Source organism: Haliaeetus leucocephalus, unplaced genomic scaffold (genome assembly GCF_000737465.1).
Source record: "Haliaeetus leucocephalus isolate CR32 unplaced genomic scaffold, Haliaeetus_leucocephalus-4.0 Scaffold206, whole genome shotgun sequence".
In the NCBI taxonomy this organism is placed as follows: domain Eukaryota; kingdom Metazoa; phylum Chordata; class Aves; order Accipitriformes; family Accipitridae; genus Haliaeetus; species Haliaeetus leucocephalus.
In genome coordinates this window covers 5,747,541-5,764,551 of record NW_010972642.1, presented here as the reverse complement: position 1 = coordinate 5,764,551, position 17,011 = coordinate 5,747,541, and the positions used below count along the sequence as shown (strand labels likewise).

The 17,011-nt window shown below is 37.2% G+C and overlaps 1 protein-coding gene across 3 annotated transcripts in view; it reads right to left on the bottom strand.

The window, feature by feature from the left end:
• DCP1B (decapping mRNA 1B) overlaps positions 1–17,011 on the bottom strand; it is a 47,775-nt gene that overhangs the window by 30,026 nt on the left and 738 nt on the right. The window contains exons 1-3 of one of the 3 annotated variants that reach the window (XM_010566187.1): positions 16,278–16,450; positions 16,126–16,166; positions 13,430–13,557 (exon numbers count right to left, since the gene is read on the bottom strand). In XM_010566187.1, the coding sequence (XP_010564489.1) occupies positions 13,430–13,526 (97 nt within the window). In that variant the 5' untranslated portion in view covers positions 13,527–13,557; positions 16,126–16,166; positions 16,278–16,450. Of the gene's footprint in view, positions 1–4,246; positions 4,322–13,429; positions 13,558–16,125; positions 16,167–16,277; positions 16,451–17,011 lie in introns of those variants that run through there. The other 2 variants (XM_010566186.1, XM_010566188.1) reach the window with 2 other exon arrangements.

Here is a 17,011-nt window from a genome sequence, read left to right as displayed (position 1 = left end):
TACTGCATTTATTTTTTTCTCCCCACCACTGGTTTTCCAGTCACATCCCCTGCCATTGCATCATCAGTTCCAAATAATTTTAAAATCATGATGATGCGTGACACTGAAATTAAGGCAGGAAGGCTGTAGATGCCAGACTATCAATTTCTTAAATAACAAGTTGTTCTTAATAAATCCTTTATTGTTCTTATAAGTTGTTCTTAAATAACAAGTGGTTCTCATTACTATTTCACAATGGACTGGAGCTCCACTGCCTTTTGTAATGGAAATGATTAAACAGTCTCACTCAAGGACTATAAAAGCTAAGTGAAGAGGTATTAAGACAAACAAATGGTGGGTGAAAGTACTGCTCCATTTTTGATATAGAAAAAAAATAGATACTGACTTTAGAAAGGTAAGTGAAGAAGTCTGCAGCAAGGCTAAAAACTAAATCCAAATATCCTGAGTCAACAAAAGCATCCTTCCTGTGAAAAAAATTCCATCAGAGACTGGCTCAGTGGAAAAGAAACATAACTCCTCAATATCTGAAGCTATTACGTGTATTAGCTTAACACTGCTCTATATTCTCTGCTAACTTTCTACAGCAAACCATAAAACATGTCTTCAACGCACTGAAATGAAACCAGGCTCTGATCTACAGGAATCATCTGAACATAACACAAAAATACCATTACAGAAATCTAGGCTAAATACATATCCATAACTTCTATTAGCAGAAAAGCTCACACTAACATAACACTATCACAAGTGCAAGAGGTTAAACTAGAAACCATGCTCTTTTCTTGATTCTGTACACATCACATCATACCTAGTAGCTAAAGCAATGAGAACTCTCCTCAATCAAGGAGGAGACGACAACACTGCCTTTCCAACCTGGAAACATTTGCTTTTATTTTAAAGAACAGGAAGGAGAGCTGCCTCCACCTTCTCAATTTCTGGCCTTTTTATTTCCATCCTGCCTTCCACTAGGTTAAGAAAAGCAGCAGCTTCTGTCATGCTTCTTGTGGAGTATCTGGGCTTCTAGTCCTGTGGGGATAAAGCCTGCTCTACTGTATGTGACATACATGGTTGGTAGAAAACTCATCAGGATTGAACATCATGGTTTTCATTTATAATTTAGTCAAATCTAAGTATATGTTCCCAATGATTTTTAACGCGCATCTGTGAGGTACCTGCCAAAGGTCAAAGTACATCTCTAATTCCAGAGCTATAGGCAAGTTCAAGGTCAAGCTCTTTTCCAAACTCTGCTGATGCCATTTTTTCAGCAAAACAGAAAAGAAGGAAAAAAAGAAGGAAGAATATTTTAACCTCAAATAGGTGTTCAACAGCATGTTATTTTATGGTGTTTTCTCCTGAAACCTTAATTTTTACTACAATCAGTCTGACAGGCTGTCACCCCAAATGGTTTAACTCCCACAAAATTATGAACAACTTCAAAATGGGCTTCATGAGGAAAATAAGCAACCTTAACTATAGATGATGTTTCTAATTCTGACTGTTGCAATTTCATCTCTTATTTCTTCATTGCATACCTTCACATCCTAAATAATGGAAATACATTTGCAGATCTGGACTAAGTTCTTAACCTGCAACAACAAAAGTCTAAGTTGCTTGTATATATGTACTTGTTCTTGTAAAAAGTAACACCTAAGAAATACCATAAGATTAACAGAATTTAAAAAAACACCTTTGTATTTTTCCATTTGTATACTCTGTACATGCCATCATTTTGGAGGCAGGCAATTTCTTCGTTTTTTCCTACACCATCTCTATTTCTGAAACGGTTAGGAAAAGAATAAAAAAATCCACATAGAAATAGGCAAAGGTAAAGCCAGCTACTCTTCCTGAAATTTCAAATGTTTAGTTCATATTTACAGCATATCTTATGTATTTGCTTTTATTGATTTGCCACAGCATGTTAACATGTTAGATTCAACACATTAAAAAGAAGTTCTCTACTACTCTGTAGCCATTCCTTCTCTTACAGTCAGCTGTTATATTGCCTTCAGTAACATCTGCTTATCTGTAGAGCTGCCGCTGGAAATTTTTAAGTACATACAATTTTTAGCGATACAATACAATTTCACAGGCACAGAAAGGACTTTCAGTGTTCTCACATAATGACAGGCAAACAGTAATGGGTTTACTCCAGCTGAGGGTAGGTTCACGCTGTGCTCACAAGACAAATTTCAGTAGATGGCTGCACCTTGGACCCTTTATCATTCACATATGGCCACTGCACTTTTACATGCCTGAAAACTGAAGGATCATTACACTTAATCTTAAAGTACTAATAAAATTGTTTAAAATATATTAGATGACCTACTTTTTTCTTGTGAAAGTTGTAGTTTAGTAATTTCTTTCATGAAGGTACAAATACCACCTCTTTGCTATTTTCTTTTGATTGCTGTAATTTTTAACATATCCATGTATGTTTTAAAAAAATATTTTAACTATTGAAGTTAGTGTTCAGATTACTACAAACATTAGCAGTTTACTGACTTTTCTTCCTTCTTGCACACAGGCCATTCTCTGTGGGTATATGTACAGAGGGAGAAACAGAATGTACTCCTGAGATCAAGTTTGTCACTGTGAAAATACAATTTAAGCAGTATGCATTTCCTTGTTTTAAACCTGTAATCCAACGGACCCCCCCCCCATTTATCAAATTCATTTTATATTAGCAGCTAGACATTTCACAATAGCAGCACTGGGAGGTACCCTGCAATTTTGAATCCCTGAATACAGGATAGAGATACATTTAAATTCAAATAAAAATTTGGAATTCTGAATTGGGTGATTTTCATTACAGCCATTGTATTATTTTCACACAGAAAGTAGAAGTACATATTTCATTTTGCTTCAGAAGTCAGCAGTATTTTACTTGCTCATGCATAATCCTTTAGGAATAAAACATATCAGTAATCATCTTCTGCTTCCTCAGTCTCTCCCTTCTTTCAGCTTTCAACGCTCTCAGTGCAAATTCGAACCTCTACTTTGTTTTCTTTTTGAAAGAGAGATGTACAAAATATTCATGTGAGAGAAACCAGTATAAAAACAGAAGAGATGACAACAACAACAAAAAAGCAGCAAAGCACTGCAGGAAGGCATGATACCTTACATAAAAATCCAATTTTATTTCTCTTCTTTTCTAATTATTATGAAATTTCACGAACCTCTACATTGAGAGATGCTACATATTCCTGTGCAGAGGATTTAACACTGTATGTTGTTAAGCAAATAATACTGAAATTTTACAGAAAGGCAGTTTGTTTGACAGAGACAAAAGAATTGGTGCAGCTCATCAAACTGAAAGTCCATATCCTACCTAAGACAATAACCAGCACTAAACGATTCACAGGAAGAATCTTCCTAGTCCCTTTATGGTTGACTTCTGACCTGAAGCATGTGTCTTACATCACCTACTTTTTTTTCCCCCCCCCTGGCTACAAGATCTCTGGTTGTTTTTTATACCTATAAATAATTGATCTGCTCTGCAAAAGGATTACTGAAACAGGCTCCAAAAGACCTAGGAGTCTGCATGTCCAAAATAATGAAGCTAGCAGGTAAAACCCACATTTTTTAAAAAAGATTGATTTTAAGCAATACATTATCATATGAAGACTTTATTAAATTTTATTAAAGCAAGCTCTGCATTACAAAAACAACAGCTGGGCTGCAGCCGCGACCATTAAAGCACAGCAGATAGCAAATATTACACCTAATGCTGTTACTAGTTTGTACGCCAGTTGAGACAAAAAAGCAACACTGCATTTGCAGCCTTACTGGAATTCCACTGGAGCAGTTGCACCGTGTTTCTGTATAGAACACATTCCTTGTCCTTTAAAGGGTATGCTATCTTATACTTGAGAAGGGTTTCTTTCTTTTTTCCTTCCATAATTGAAAAGTATTGTTTACCGCCGATTTAAGGCTTGTTTTGACGAAGAGAGAGCTGATGAGGCACTCAAGAGCTTGTATTAAATCAATACCAGACAGAAGTGAGAAGCTTGTATATGCGCTGTGGGATACACTTGCTCACATATTTATCTTCCATGTTTTAAGAGAAGGTTACAAATATTTTCATATATATACACACACATATAAAAGAGTGCGAGTGAGCAAGATCACATTCCAAGAGAAGTTTTCTGGCTATGTCAGGAGTGAAGTCCACCCCCTACTAGATAAACCTATTTTTTTCAAACACAAGAGGATATTATCAGAGAAGTCCGTGCTGATATACACAAACCAGAGATCGTCATGGCTCGGTGAGGTGATGAGCTGACGGGTGGATGGCGCCCATTATCTTCACTTCTCAATCCAAGTTTTCCTGAAAAACCACAGGGGGAGGAGAAGGCTCCAACTGAGCATAAGGCACAGAGGACAAGAAAAGGATTAGGAGTGAAGAGCAAGGAAAGGAAGGATAATGCAAGAGATATTGCAAAGGTTTAAAAGAGCTAGAAAATAGTTTCTAGATTAAATAACCAAGTTGTCAGTAATTTAAAGTAACGTTCAGGTTTAAACTTCTGTACAAGGCTATTACATAAAATAACTCTGAAGTAAGAAACAATTGACCAAAAGGAATTTACCTCTACTACATATAGAAAATATACTCAAGTTCAGCTGTTTCAACGCTCCTTGGAATTTTAAAATGTTTCAAGCCTTTGTTCGGCAAGCCTATCACCCGCTACCCAGCCACCAGCCAGGGGAACCTGAAATGAAGTATAAGGGGAAGCTGGTGCATGAAACTCAGCTTAACTGCTTCTACATCAAACCTGGAGGTAAGATGACATTACCCAGTTGTGTGCACACAAACTGTACTGGTATCTACCTGCTGGGATAAGTATTCCCTTTCTATTTAAATAGAACAGTGTATGAAAATACACTAATAACTTACAGTAATAGTTGAGGATAATGTACTGTGAAGTCCTGTATGTGTGATCACACTACCACAGGATTTAGATAATTCTGGTAATTCTCAAATCTGTGGAGTTAAGTAGATGGATGGCTTCTCTTGGTAATATATTGTCTTCAGCATCTAATAAACATTGCTTCCACTTTGACAAGAGAGGGGGGAAAAAAAAAAAAAAGGCATGCAAGTATACAGAACAAGAAAGAAAAAGGGCTTCTTTTGTAGACAAAGAGGCTAAGAAGCTTAAAACAGACAAAAACTCGAAATATTAAATGCATGTGTGCGCGTGTGAAGGGACTAATCTGAAAAGGGGGTTACGTGAGAGATTTCTAAAAAGCAACTAGCTCTCTAATATTTTCATTTGCAGAAGAAGTATGTAGGCATTCATGTACATATTTACACTGATCTGGAAACATCTACCATTTTATGCTATACAAGGAGGTGTGTATGAAGTAGTGGGTATACAGGTAGTCACATGAAAATAACTGCTTTAAAAAAAAATTGTCTGTTCCAACTTGAACTCTTGAGCTTTACTGCATCATATGCCTATCTTATCTTGAAAAGATGTCCGGAATTCCCAGTGCTGGCAGTACACTCTCAGCAGTAAACGTCCAGACAAGCCAATATGTTGCTTATAAACTGACATCCATAAATGGGAAACAAAGACTGTGTCTAGCAGATATACACAGTATTATATTCCTTCCATTCTATACTGAAACTCATCCACAACTGCAGGATGCTTGATACATGCTTTTAATTCTACTCCATTTACTTCTCCTAACAATTTGTTTGCCCAGGCAGGGATACAGTTCCACCATACACAAAATAATTACCAGCCATCAAAAAACTACATAGCTTTTGTTATCTTAGCTCCTTAGCCTGTTTCTTCTCACATGACATATAGTTTCTCTGACTTTCGATTGGACTTCATCGTTCCACATAACTGAAAACCTATGTCAGGATTACTGCACTTCTTTCCCTTCCACTTTTTTTTTTTTTTTTTACCACCTTCATCACACAGCAGAAACGCATCATTAGAGCAAAAAAGATGACTGCAGACATCAGTTACAGTTCCAAAAAGCCACTTGACAAAAGCAAAGCATTCTAAATTGTTTGCTTTGCTCAAACACTTCCACAACTGGTACCAAATCCTCAGGGTAGGAAGAGTGAGGAAGAAACAACAAAAAAATCCTTTTAGGAAAGTCTGAATAGAAATATCTGTGCTGAAATGGGCGGGGTGACAAGGGACATGGGTTTTATGCATCAAAACTTGTACCTTAATCTTAAGGCCTTTACAACTGGCATGGATAATTTCCACTGAAAAACACATCTTGTATTTAAAGGAAAATATGTATAATAAGGCAGCTCTGAAAAAAAATAAATTTAGAAATACTTACTAGTACAAACAATTTTGCTTTAAAAACAACAAACAAAAAGGGGGTATTACAGTTCCTGCTTTGGTTTTTGTGGTTTTTTTATTTGAACCCTAAAAACCTAAATCACAGAACTACATTTACCCTCCACAATAAGCACAAAAAAATTCCAAACACTCTTAAGTAGAATTAACCAATATCTGCTAATCCTGGAATCATATCAACTATTTAGTTTGGTTGGGGCCTCTGCAGGTCATTTAGTCCAACCTTCTGCTCCAAATAGGGCTAGCTTCAGTAAGAAAGTTAGGAAAAGAAATTATGATCAACTACAAGTTACCACAGAAAAGTATATTCTATGGCACTTTTTCAGTCAGTTTATTTTTTTAAAAGTAATTTGCATATATGCATACTTCTTTACAAATTATCCTGTCCCTTTCATTACGTTAAAAATCCATTCCTGCTTCCATAGATTCAAGCAGAGTTTAGTTACAAAGATAGGCCTATCAGGCTGCATACTCTAGAACAGGCAAACCAACTAATCACTGGACAGCAAGATTATGATTCCTGATCTTAAAAATCACCTGCCTTGAGCCAGCACTGCTACATGTCCATCCACAGCCGACTGCAAAATAGCATTTACTTATGCCATCAAGTTACAATAATATTTTTATATCTCAACAGGCAAGTATTAAAGATTTTTAGGCATCCCTGAAAATTAAAATGAAAGACAGAAAGCACAAAAATTTAATATATAAATGTACATATTTTATGTTTTTACTTATAAACATGTAAATCAATATCTATACCATTTCCAAAGGGCAGTTTATTATTTTTCTTGACATTCTGAAGCAATTTTTACCATCTTCTAAGCACATTAAAATCACTAGTAGATTGAAGTATAGACCGCAAAGGGAAGAACTATATGGGAAATGTAGTAGGGAATTAGTAATGCTTTTATATATGCTTTTATAAACTGGTCTAAGAACAGATAATTTCTGAGTACAGGTACAAGGCAGTCAGTAAACTGAGTGGTAGACAACATCTCACATTAAAAAAAAAATTACCATCACTATACATCTGATAAGCAAGTTTCTTCCTGCTCCTATTTATTTGCTTCTCTCAATAAAATTTGCACATAACAAACTATAAAATAGTTAAGTTGGACGCAAACTGTAAAACAGGTTTCAAAAAAAAAAAACAACCAAAACATGCAATGTGACAAAGCGCATGCTGCGACCTTAATTTTCTGGGTTTAGAATCAACTCTTACTATTTTCAGTATGCATATTTTCCTTTTAAATTTAAAAAAGGAAAATAATATCTATGCTTAACAGTGTTAGCATTCCAATACTCTCAGCAAAACTGAGGTTTCACTTTAAGGTCAGTAACATCTAGAGAAGATAATCGTGACCTCTGCTGCTGTTCTGTCTGGCTGGATGCATGATGAATTTTTATAATGCTGATCAAAGGAGAGAAAGTGGAATAGGAAGGAGGAGTGATTTGTTTATTTCTCCGAGACAAAAATGTCTCCAAGGACAGAGCCTCAGGTAAACCACAAGCATTCATATTCTGAACAAACGGCAGTAGTCTGTCCAGGCAGGCTTTTAAAAAACAAGCTTTAGCCAAATCTGTTTAGCAAACAACAGGCTGAGAAGAACATACCGCTACAGAGGGCAAGGGCCTTCTGCCAAAATTACTTTGAATTTCTATAGTTTGAGCTTTCACTTTTCAAACACTTTTGTTCCAAATTGACAAACATTTTTCAAAGAGCTTTAAACTATAGAAATATTTTCTTCAACAAAATATGCAGGTTCTAGCAGGCCAGAATAACAATTTTGCAATCAAACTTAAACTCAAAAAAATTGTTTTTGAGTTATTCAGCTGTGACAAAAACATTGCTTTTTGCTTAATGATGCGGCTACAGAAAGCCATGTAATATTTCCGAATCAGCAGACCACTGAATTTAGAGAAAAATAATACAAATTGAATGAAGTTAAAAACATTGAAAAGTATTTGTTTCAAAATTCAAAAAGACCAATGAGCATTTGGGGAATAATTAGTTGGATACAGATTTCAATTTACTGTGTTCATCCTGTTGGGTTTTTTTGTTATTGGACCAGATGCTGTATGTTGGAAGGTAGGAGGCTGATAAATAAGGCTCTCCATTTTAAACTGACGTTTTTACCAAAACCAAACACCAAACAGAAACTCTATTACATCGTAAAAACAAAGCCTGGAATATCTATTTTGCCTGTTTCAATAGCAACAATTGAGCAAGTAGTTGTTTATTGGTCAATATGCAGAAGGCTAAATCTAAATATATACACAAGTAAATTTAACCACCAAATGCTGGTTTCATTCTCAAATAAAAAACACATTTCAGAAGCAAGAAGAGATTTAAAATATTGAGTTACAGAATATACAATGTAGTATAGACTAAGAACATATTTCAGGGTAAAAAAAAGACACTATAGTATCCAAAAGAAGATTGTTTTTCATGACACACTCATTTTTACATATCACTCAAATTCTATTACAGTTGTCTCCTGCTTTCCCTTCGGAAGTAAGCTTCTAATAATCTTCAAACTAGGATGTTCTTTACAAGAGAAATGTTACTTCAGGGTCCATAGGCCTTAAGAAATGCCTACAGAAGTGGGACACTTGTTATCTATTTAGTATTTTTTACCAGGACGTATTTACTTAGAAAGCTGAACTGAAATGAGCCACAATAAGTCTCCAAGAAGATGAGTTATTTTATTTGAGAGGGCTCTAGGATGCTGTAACATAGAATTTAAGAATGAAAAATAATAGTTTAAGAAAAATATACACCATTATCTTTTCCTAAACATTTTACTATCACTTGCCCCCAAGCATATATTTAGAAAAATTTTCATAGATAAATAATTATGACCTACAGGAAAAAAAACAGAAAAAACCACAAACAAAAGCCAAAACTTATGGTATTTCTTTGGACAGCTGGCAAACTTCACTCTCCCTCCCATCCCATCCCACCTACTGGATGTCTTTACAGTGTGTGAATTTGAGAAGATAATATTAAATTTTCAGGGTTCTGATAAACATATGGTGGCAAGTTAAACTGGACAACTGAAACTAGCATGAGGTTATGTACATATCGTGTATCTAGACAGTTTTACCAAAACCAGGCATGTCTGGTCCGCTTTTGTACCACTTCCTGACCCTCTGCAAAAGCTCAAATTCAGTAGTATATGCCACATCTCACTAGGAAGCTTCATTCAATTTCAAGCCTAGGAGATGACATGATCAAAGGCCTTGCTACAAATGAGGCACAGAAATGAAAATTAACTTCTATGTTCAAATAGGTGTAGAATCTAGTCAGATATAGAATATTTGTTGATCTGTTACACAGTTTCTTTCTTCTCTTGCTATAGCATAAAAGCACCCAATTAGCCTGTATTAGACCACTGTCATAATTAGAATAATAACTGTTATAAGGTAGGATCTTGTATTTTTTTCTGGCAGCTGAAATGCTCAAGGTGAAGCTAGCTCTAAGATATGCAACTTTATATTCACCAAGTGCTGTGTCCTGTAAACATGAAAAACAGTATTCAGTGATAAAACGATAAATCAGTTGACTGAAGAAATAATTCACTAACCCAGCATACGCCCATGTACAGCTGGTACAATATACAGTTCTGGATAGCTGCAAGTACACTATTACATAGCTGATCAGTGCTGAAAGGAGAAAACGAAGTTATTTTAACCAATAATTTACAGTTATGTGTTTCTTTTGAACTATCTCATATTAATCAGCATTGAGTCTTAAGCAACAGTCTCTAAACATTGGTTTTGACAATAAATATCACCAAAGATTAAGGAAAAAGTAGTTATTATGTAGTTAAGATTACGCAAATATAGAACCCAGGAAATTATTTAAAACCCTTAGAATTATTAGATAATCTAAACAAAAACTGTCTTGCTCTCAGAAAGAAAGTGTCTAAAATTGCATAAGTTTTCGGTCACTTTCAAAATACCTATTTTATCCATAAACCTTCTGTCTCTTGGTGGAGAAGGATATCTGCTGGCATTAAAAACTGTAATTTGAGCTTCCGTCCCAGCTTTGAAATGAATAACCCTAGCTCTAGCCTAACAGATTTTCCAAACTAAACTTTTCTGTGAAATTGTGGATCAGTGCAAATAGTAACTGGCATGGATCCCAAATCCAGCCTGAAAAATCCTGGGATTAGACTGTAGGTGACTGCAACACGGTGTTTAGACAGTATTTCAGCTGTAGATGACAAAGATCATATGGAACAATAGAAGAAATACAAAATACAATAAAGCAAAATGTAAGATCAAAATATTCCTTTTTCTTATTTTATGTATTCCTAAAACTTATTTTACTGTGTATAATTTTGGAAAACTTTTTCTATTGTAATCATATGTTGAATGCAAAGCAATCTTTACAAAATGAGAGCTGTAACGTGACAAAATGTCGGAGGACTTGCCCAGTATACAAGTACTATGTTTTGCTGCCAAGAGCATTTATTTTAGACTGTGTGATACAACCAGCCACAGATATTCAGCTATACTGAAATGAAGTTCGTTTCAACAAACATTCAGAATATTGGAAGAAACAAAACACTGGGCAGGACTTGTTTATTCCTCAAAATGCTTGCTTTTGTATTTTTCTGAAATTTACATTGTTACAAAACCTAAATGTAAGTCCTGTTACATGGGAAAGCAACTATACCAATCAGAAAAACAGAGGAAACTCTGCTAGTTTTATTGTATCTAATAAGAAAGTATGTATGAAAAATAGAGTAAGAAGTAACCAAGTCAAACAAAAGGTTAGAAAAAGATAACTTGTTTCCAGATCCTGTTAAGTATTACTGCCAAACTGTCCGCTATTTTGCCAAGTAAACAGGTATCACTACTCTTGTTATTATCTGTAAGCAGGAGATAAAAATAATATAAGATTAGGGCCTAAACCCACCAGTTTTCAATGAAAACTCCATTTAATAAGGAGCCTGAAGCCTTATTTTTGCAAAAATTATAAAGACAAATTGTATAATAAAGTAAAACACAAGGAAAATATTCATATAGAAAATTCAAGATGGATATTCTGAACCATGTTTGGACGAGACCCTAGTGAAAACAGATACTTAATGTTGAGGAGGTTCCTTTATTTTATGTAGCTAAGACTTTGAAATACACAGTAAGGAAGAAAGGGTCCCATGTAGGTGCTGTGGGTTCACCCCAGCCAGCCACTCAGCCCCACACAGCTGCTGCTCCCTCCCCTCAGTGGGCTGGGGAGACAATCAGAAGGGCAAAAGAAAGAAAATTCATGGGTTGAAAATAGACAGACTAATAGGTAAAGCAAAGCTCTGTGTGCAAGCAAAGCAAAATAAGGAATTCATTCACTACTTTCCATCAGCAGGAAGGTATTAGCCTTTTCCAGGGAAGCAAGGCTTCATCATGTGTAATGGTTACTTGGGAAGACAGATACCATAACTCCGAACACTCCCCTTCCTCCTCCTTTCCCCAGCTTTTATTGCTGAGCATGTCATATGGTCTGGTGTATCCCTTCAGTCAGTTGGGGTCAGCTGTCCCAGCTGCATCCCCTCCCAAAATCTTGTGCCCCCCCCAGCCTACTCACTGGTGGGGCAGTGTGAGAAACACAGGCGGCCTTGATGCTGTGCAAACACGGTTAAGCAGTAACTACCCTAAAAGAACCATTGCCTAGACCGAAGAACCCAGAAAAGAAGCCTTCTGCATTTTGCTGTTGCACAATCAGCCAAAAGCCTCAGACAAGTTACTTGAACATAGGCTCGCTGCTCAGAATCACGTTAGTACTTCTATTCGAGACCCTGCAAATCTAAAATTCTGACATCTCTTAGTGAACAAACCGCTTACACCCCTCAAAACTCCCAATTTTTCTCCTAATAAAAACCCAAACGACTCACAGTTTACATGTAGTAATCAGACTAAAGATTGTCTTACTTCATGTCAGCATAGAGATATGACAACTTCTAATTACTCTTTATACTACTTGTCTCAACAAAAATGAAAAATTAATACATCAGATTTCAAGAGGTAGATATTAGTGTATACATACATGAACTCCTAATGGAATTTCAAAATAAGGTAAAAAAAGATTATATATACATCTTCAAAATCAGGTGGGATAAAGAGGTCTCATGGTACTTAAAATCCTCATGTTTGGGTCTAGTCTAGGTTAGCCTGGAGATGTCTGCATTTCTTTTCAGTTTCTTTTGGAATTTCAATTCTTTGTCAGCCTATCAAATACTCTCAAAAATGGAAGTTTCATTTAGGTTATTTAAAATGTTATTTCTCTATTGCTTCTACCACACAGTGTGTGAGAACAACAGGATTCCCTCTTGATATACTTTCCAACTCCAATAAGTTTATGAAGTAAAAAGGTCTAGCAGATTATCAAACTGGGCTGCTTTGCATGCCACAAATTTCCTCTGCTTTTGCTTCATCCAGAGGGAACACTTCTGCATCCTAGTTTTCATAAAACATTTCTGCAATCTGCTTTTACGCATCAAGCACAAAGTATAGATCATACTACAGCTCTGCTTCCAAGTACAGATATAAACTGTGTATTTATAACTGCTCATTCTCATATAATTGCACATTGTAACAGTCTGTATGTATATCTGCATGTAAAAGTACAGCTTTTTCATGTCTTCCACTTATTTCTGAGTTTGCCTGACAGTTGCTAATTCTTGTATAAAAATAATCATGTAAGATAAACACAGTACTGTGTTACTCCAACACTCAGTAGATCTGCTTTATGGCAAGACTTCCCAACACTGACTGGGGTATATTCAGAACACACGATATCTCTGTGAGTCTCTACACCTATCACATACACACAACCATAAAAGTCTACTATTTGTCAGTTAAATGAAGAGATTACAGTTAAGCACATTCTAATACTTCAGAAGAGTGGCATTTTAGGAAGCGCTGAGCAATTCTTGCAGCACGTCAAAAACCAAAATGTATTCCTTCAATTGTAACTGTTAACCAGCTAGTTTCAGCCCTTGAAAGCTGCAGTCTAATCATTTGGACTGCCTTAACAAAGAACAGACTCTGAAGGAGCTGACTTCTTCAGTATTTAACCCAGCATATCACATACTTACATCTGGCATTTCTGTACAGTAGAAAAGGGTCCTGCAGCTGGAAATCGAGGTCTTTAGTAATAGGTTCTGTTCGATTTTCCATGCTCAGTCTGTTCATAATTGTGAAACCATGCCTTGGAGAAGCTGATCTGAAAATTATCAAGTAGAAATCACATCAAGTCAAGGAAAGAAAGAAATTACTAGAATTTGTTCTATAGTTCTCTAAAATGTTTTAGTTTTTTTATTATTATTATTATTTCTAAGAGATACTACAAAAATCTAATTTGGTTGCCAAGGAAATAACAACTGACTCCTGCAGTGTTTCATGCAATCCTTTTAATTATGTCAAAAACCTACATTATGTATGAGGAATAACAGAAGCACCACTGGTCTCACAGTAGCTACAGAGAGTATGCCACATCTGCAATACTACCATTTGAGGTCCAATGACTTAGGCAAAGCATAATCATATCTGCATGTCCAATTTTCACTTCAAGTTGTAAGGCCTACAACTTCTGAACAGGCAAGTTGTTACAAAACGCCACTTTGTCCCAGACCATCAGCATCATGTTATCTAACCACCACTATCTACCCTATAGCTTCTCGCTGGAGTAGAAAACAGCAATTAGAACGATTCAGTCATGAGCGGGAGCAAGTATATTTTTTAACACTCAGGTTAACAACTGCAGGTAGTAGCAGTCATTCCAGATAGGATTTTCCATACCATCTAAAGCATAAGAACAAAAGTGAGGGTGCTGAGACACTGGAACAGATTGCCCAGAGCAGCTGTGGAAGCCTCATCATTGGAAGTGTTCAAGGTCAGGCTGGACAGAGCTTTGAGCAACCTGATGTAGTTGAAGATGTCCCTGATGGTGGCAGGGGGGGGTTAGACGAGATGATCTTTAAAGGTCCCTTCCAACCCAAACAGTTCTATGATTCCTCGACTCTAAATCATTATGCTCATTCATGGGGGTTACACTTCAAGTCACTTAGATAATTTTAATTAAAGCAAGCTGTTAAACGTATCATGATCCTGACAGGAGATATTACTTTCAAACCAAGTATAACAATAAAGGAAAAGATGATGGCTAAACATTTGGGAAAAGTGGCATCTCTGGTAATTGCTGGTGGGTGGATTTCTCTATGAAATCCAAAGCACAGGAACCTGCATTACAGGATTGGAGTCAACAGAAAATTAAACAAAAGTGGAACCCTTAACAAGAATCCCTGTTTGCAACAGTCACTACTTTATTTAAAACAAACACACAAACAAAAAACCAGTCCACTTCCACTGGTGTTAACCCAGCTGGAAGTCTGATTTTTTGACCGTTCCTCAGAATTTGCAAAGATGAGACAGGTGGATAAATAAATCAGCTCAAGTAAAATGGTCACATTACTTTACATTGTCACAACAGTAATGAGAAGCAACAAAGGCAACACCAGCGGTCTCCAACCTACAGTCTGTTGGCAATGTTTTTTCCACAAGACTTTAAGACTTTGTTCAAAGCCACAGGGAATGAAAGTTAAAACTGATGGGGAGGGCAATGTATGATGTTACTGACAGCTCAAAACCTGTTCCATACTGTTGCCTATAGGGCAGCCAGGGTAGCAATCTCTGCTGTAAATGGAAACTTCCTCAGCCAACAGAAAGAACGGTGAAGGATCAGAGATGCTAGGAGTGCCAGGTTACACATCAGTTCTGGAGTTTTAAAACCAACATACCAGAGAAATACTACTTCTGTTTTGCAGTACACAACTAGCCACCTCCAACTACTGCTAGCACAACTAAGGGCCAGTTCCTTCCTCTTGTGGTGGTAATTATAACAGCATCTCATCTCCACTTACCTGAAAGCAGCTTAGAAAAATTACTGATGACAATTTCCACTGCTGGTACAAAAAAGCTCAAAAGTTTGAAATCAGCATTCCCACTTCACACAAAGTTCACAGTCTCTTGGGTCTCCCTGTCACTTCACACATACATCTCTCACCTTCTCAAAACAATCTCTTGCTTTCTCAGTTCTCCTACCAGATCCTCATCAACATAAATGTTGAAGAAAGTTTCTGCTTTGGTGTCCCATCCCAGCAGCTACTGCAAGATCTGCTTACTGTATTATTTTCTGATTTTAGCAATAGTCACAGGGAAATGCTGGGGCACTAACTTGGAAACCCAAATGTAGGGCAGGCTTCATGACAGATCTAAAGTACATGCTAGAATAAATGATGAAACCAATGCTTTGAAAAGCCGCCACAGGAGCTGCTGCTAAAAGAAAGCACTAAAACCATCCAAAATGTTGGATGAAATATGCATGAAAAATGAATAATCAGACACAAGCAGTATGAAAACTCCCTAAGTAGTGAACACAATACTTCGTAAGTTCTACCATTCCCTTAGTTTAAGGAATATCATTATTTATTTCACTTTTTTTTTTGTTCAGACACCTTTTAAACTGCAAATGCTACATCCTATTTAAAACAACATAACAGATTTCTAAGGTTTACCCATATTGAGATTTAAATCACATCTGGAAGTCTTATTCAAATACAAGGTGATGTCTCCTTCCCAGTGTTTTCTTCCCATATTTGCCTCTGCCAATTTCAGTTTCTTTTCACTCTTGAACAAGGAGGAACATCTTACTCCATTCAGCCAGGCTCCATCCCAGCTAGCTTTTCCACATCCACAGGTTTCACCTGCAGACGTTAAAGCATTATGTCCTCACCTTGTGTAAACAAACAGCGTTCCCTCCACGTCAGTCTTCTCCTGACGAAAAGGAAAGTTAAGAAAGTTGAAATCAGGGCAGCGTTTTGCTAGCCATCAGCAAGCCCCCCTTTATCTCTGTTTCACTGATACCATCGGTTACACTGCGCTTACCTAAGCCATGAAAAAAGAATTAAACCCAACTTCATCAGCTGGTGGAAAGACACTGCAGCTAGCACAGGTCACCATGGAGCTGATCCAAACTTTATGACAAGACATGAAAAGGCTAAAGGCTTGACACCATGAGACTAAGCACTGCGCTGGATTAACTCTCCACCACGCCTGAGGGCAACGCACAGGCCAGATTGAGGGAGAGGATTTTTCCAAATGGCACCTAGCCTCAGGGGCAATGCTCAGGCGGGTAAGGGGGAACCACACAAAAGGCAGATTGCGCAGGTTCTTCAAACACAGGCCCTAATCCCCACCATTATAGCAAACCAAGAACCACCTGCAAAGAGCCAGAATTTTAAATTACCAAAAGCTTCCCCAAGTTAATTAATGGTTTTAATCTTCACTAGTCTTTTTAGCATTTGTACCTCCAACACTGTTTTGCACGCATTTTGGTCCTGTTACGATGTCTGAATGGCAGAGCAGCTCCTGAGCCTCGCACCCTGGTCTAAACCCCAGTCCCCTGCAGCCCTGCCCTGCAGGATACAACTTTCACAGCCCTGAGAGCCTTTCAAAACCCACTTCCCAGGCACCGCAGGGCTTCTCGCAGTCCGCAGAGAGGCTGAGCCAGGCACAAGCCCTCACCCCACCTGATGAGCGCAGGGAGCCCCCCCAGGATCCAAGGCCGCCCCTCAGCACAGCCCCCGCAACCCCCCTCCCGCCTCAGCCACGGCCGCACG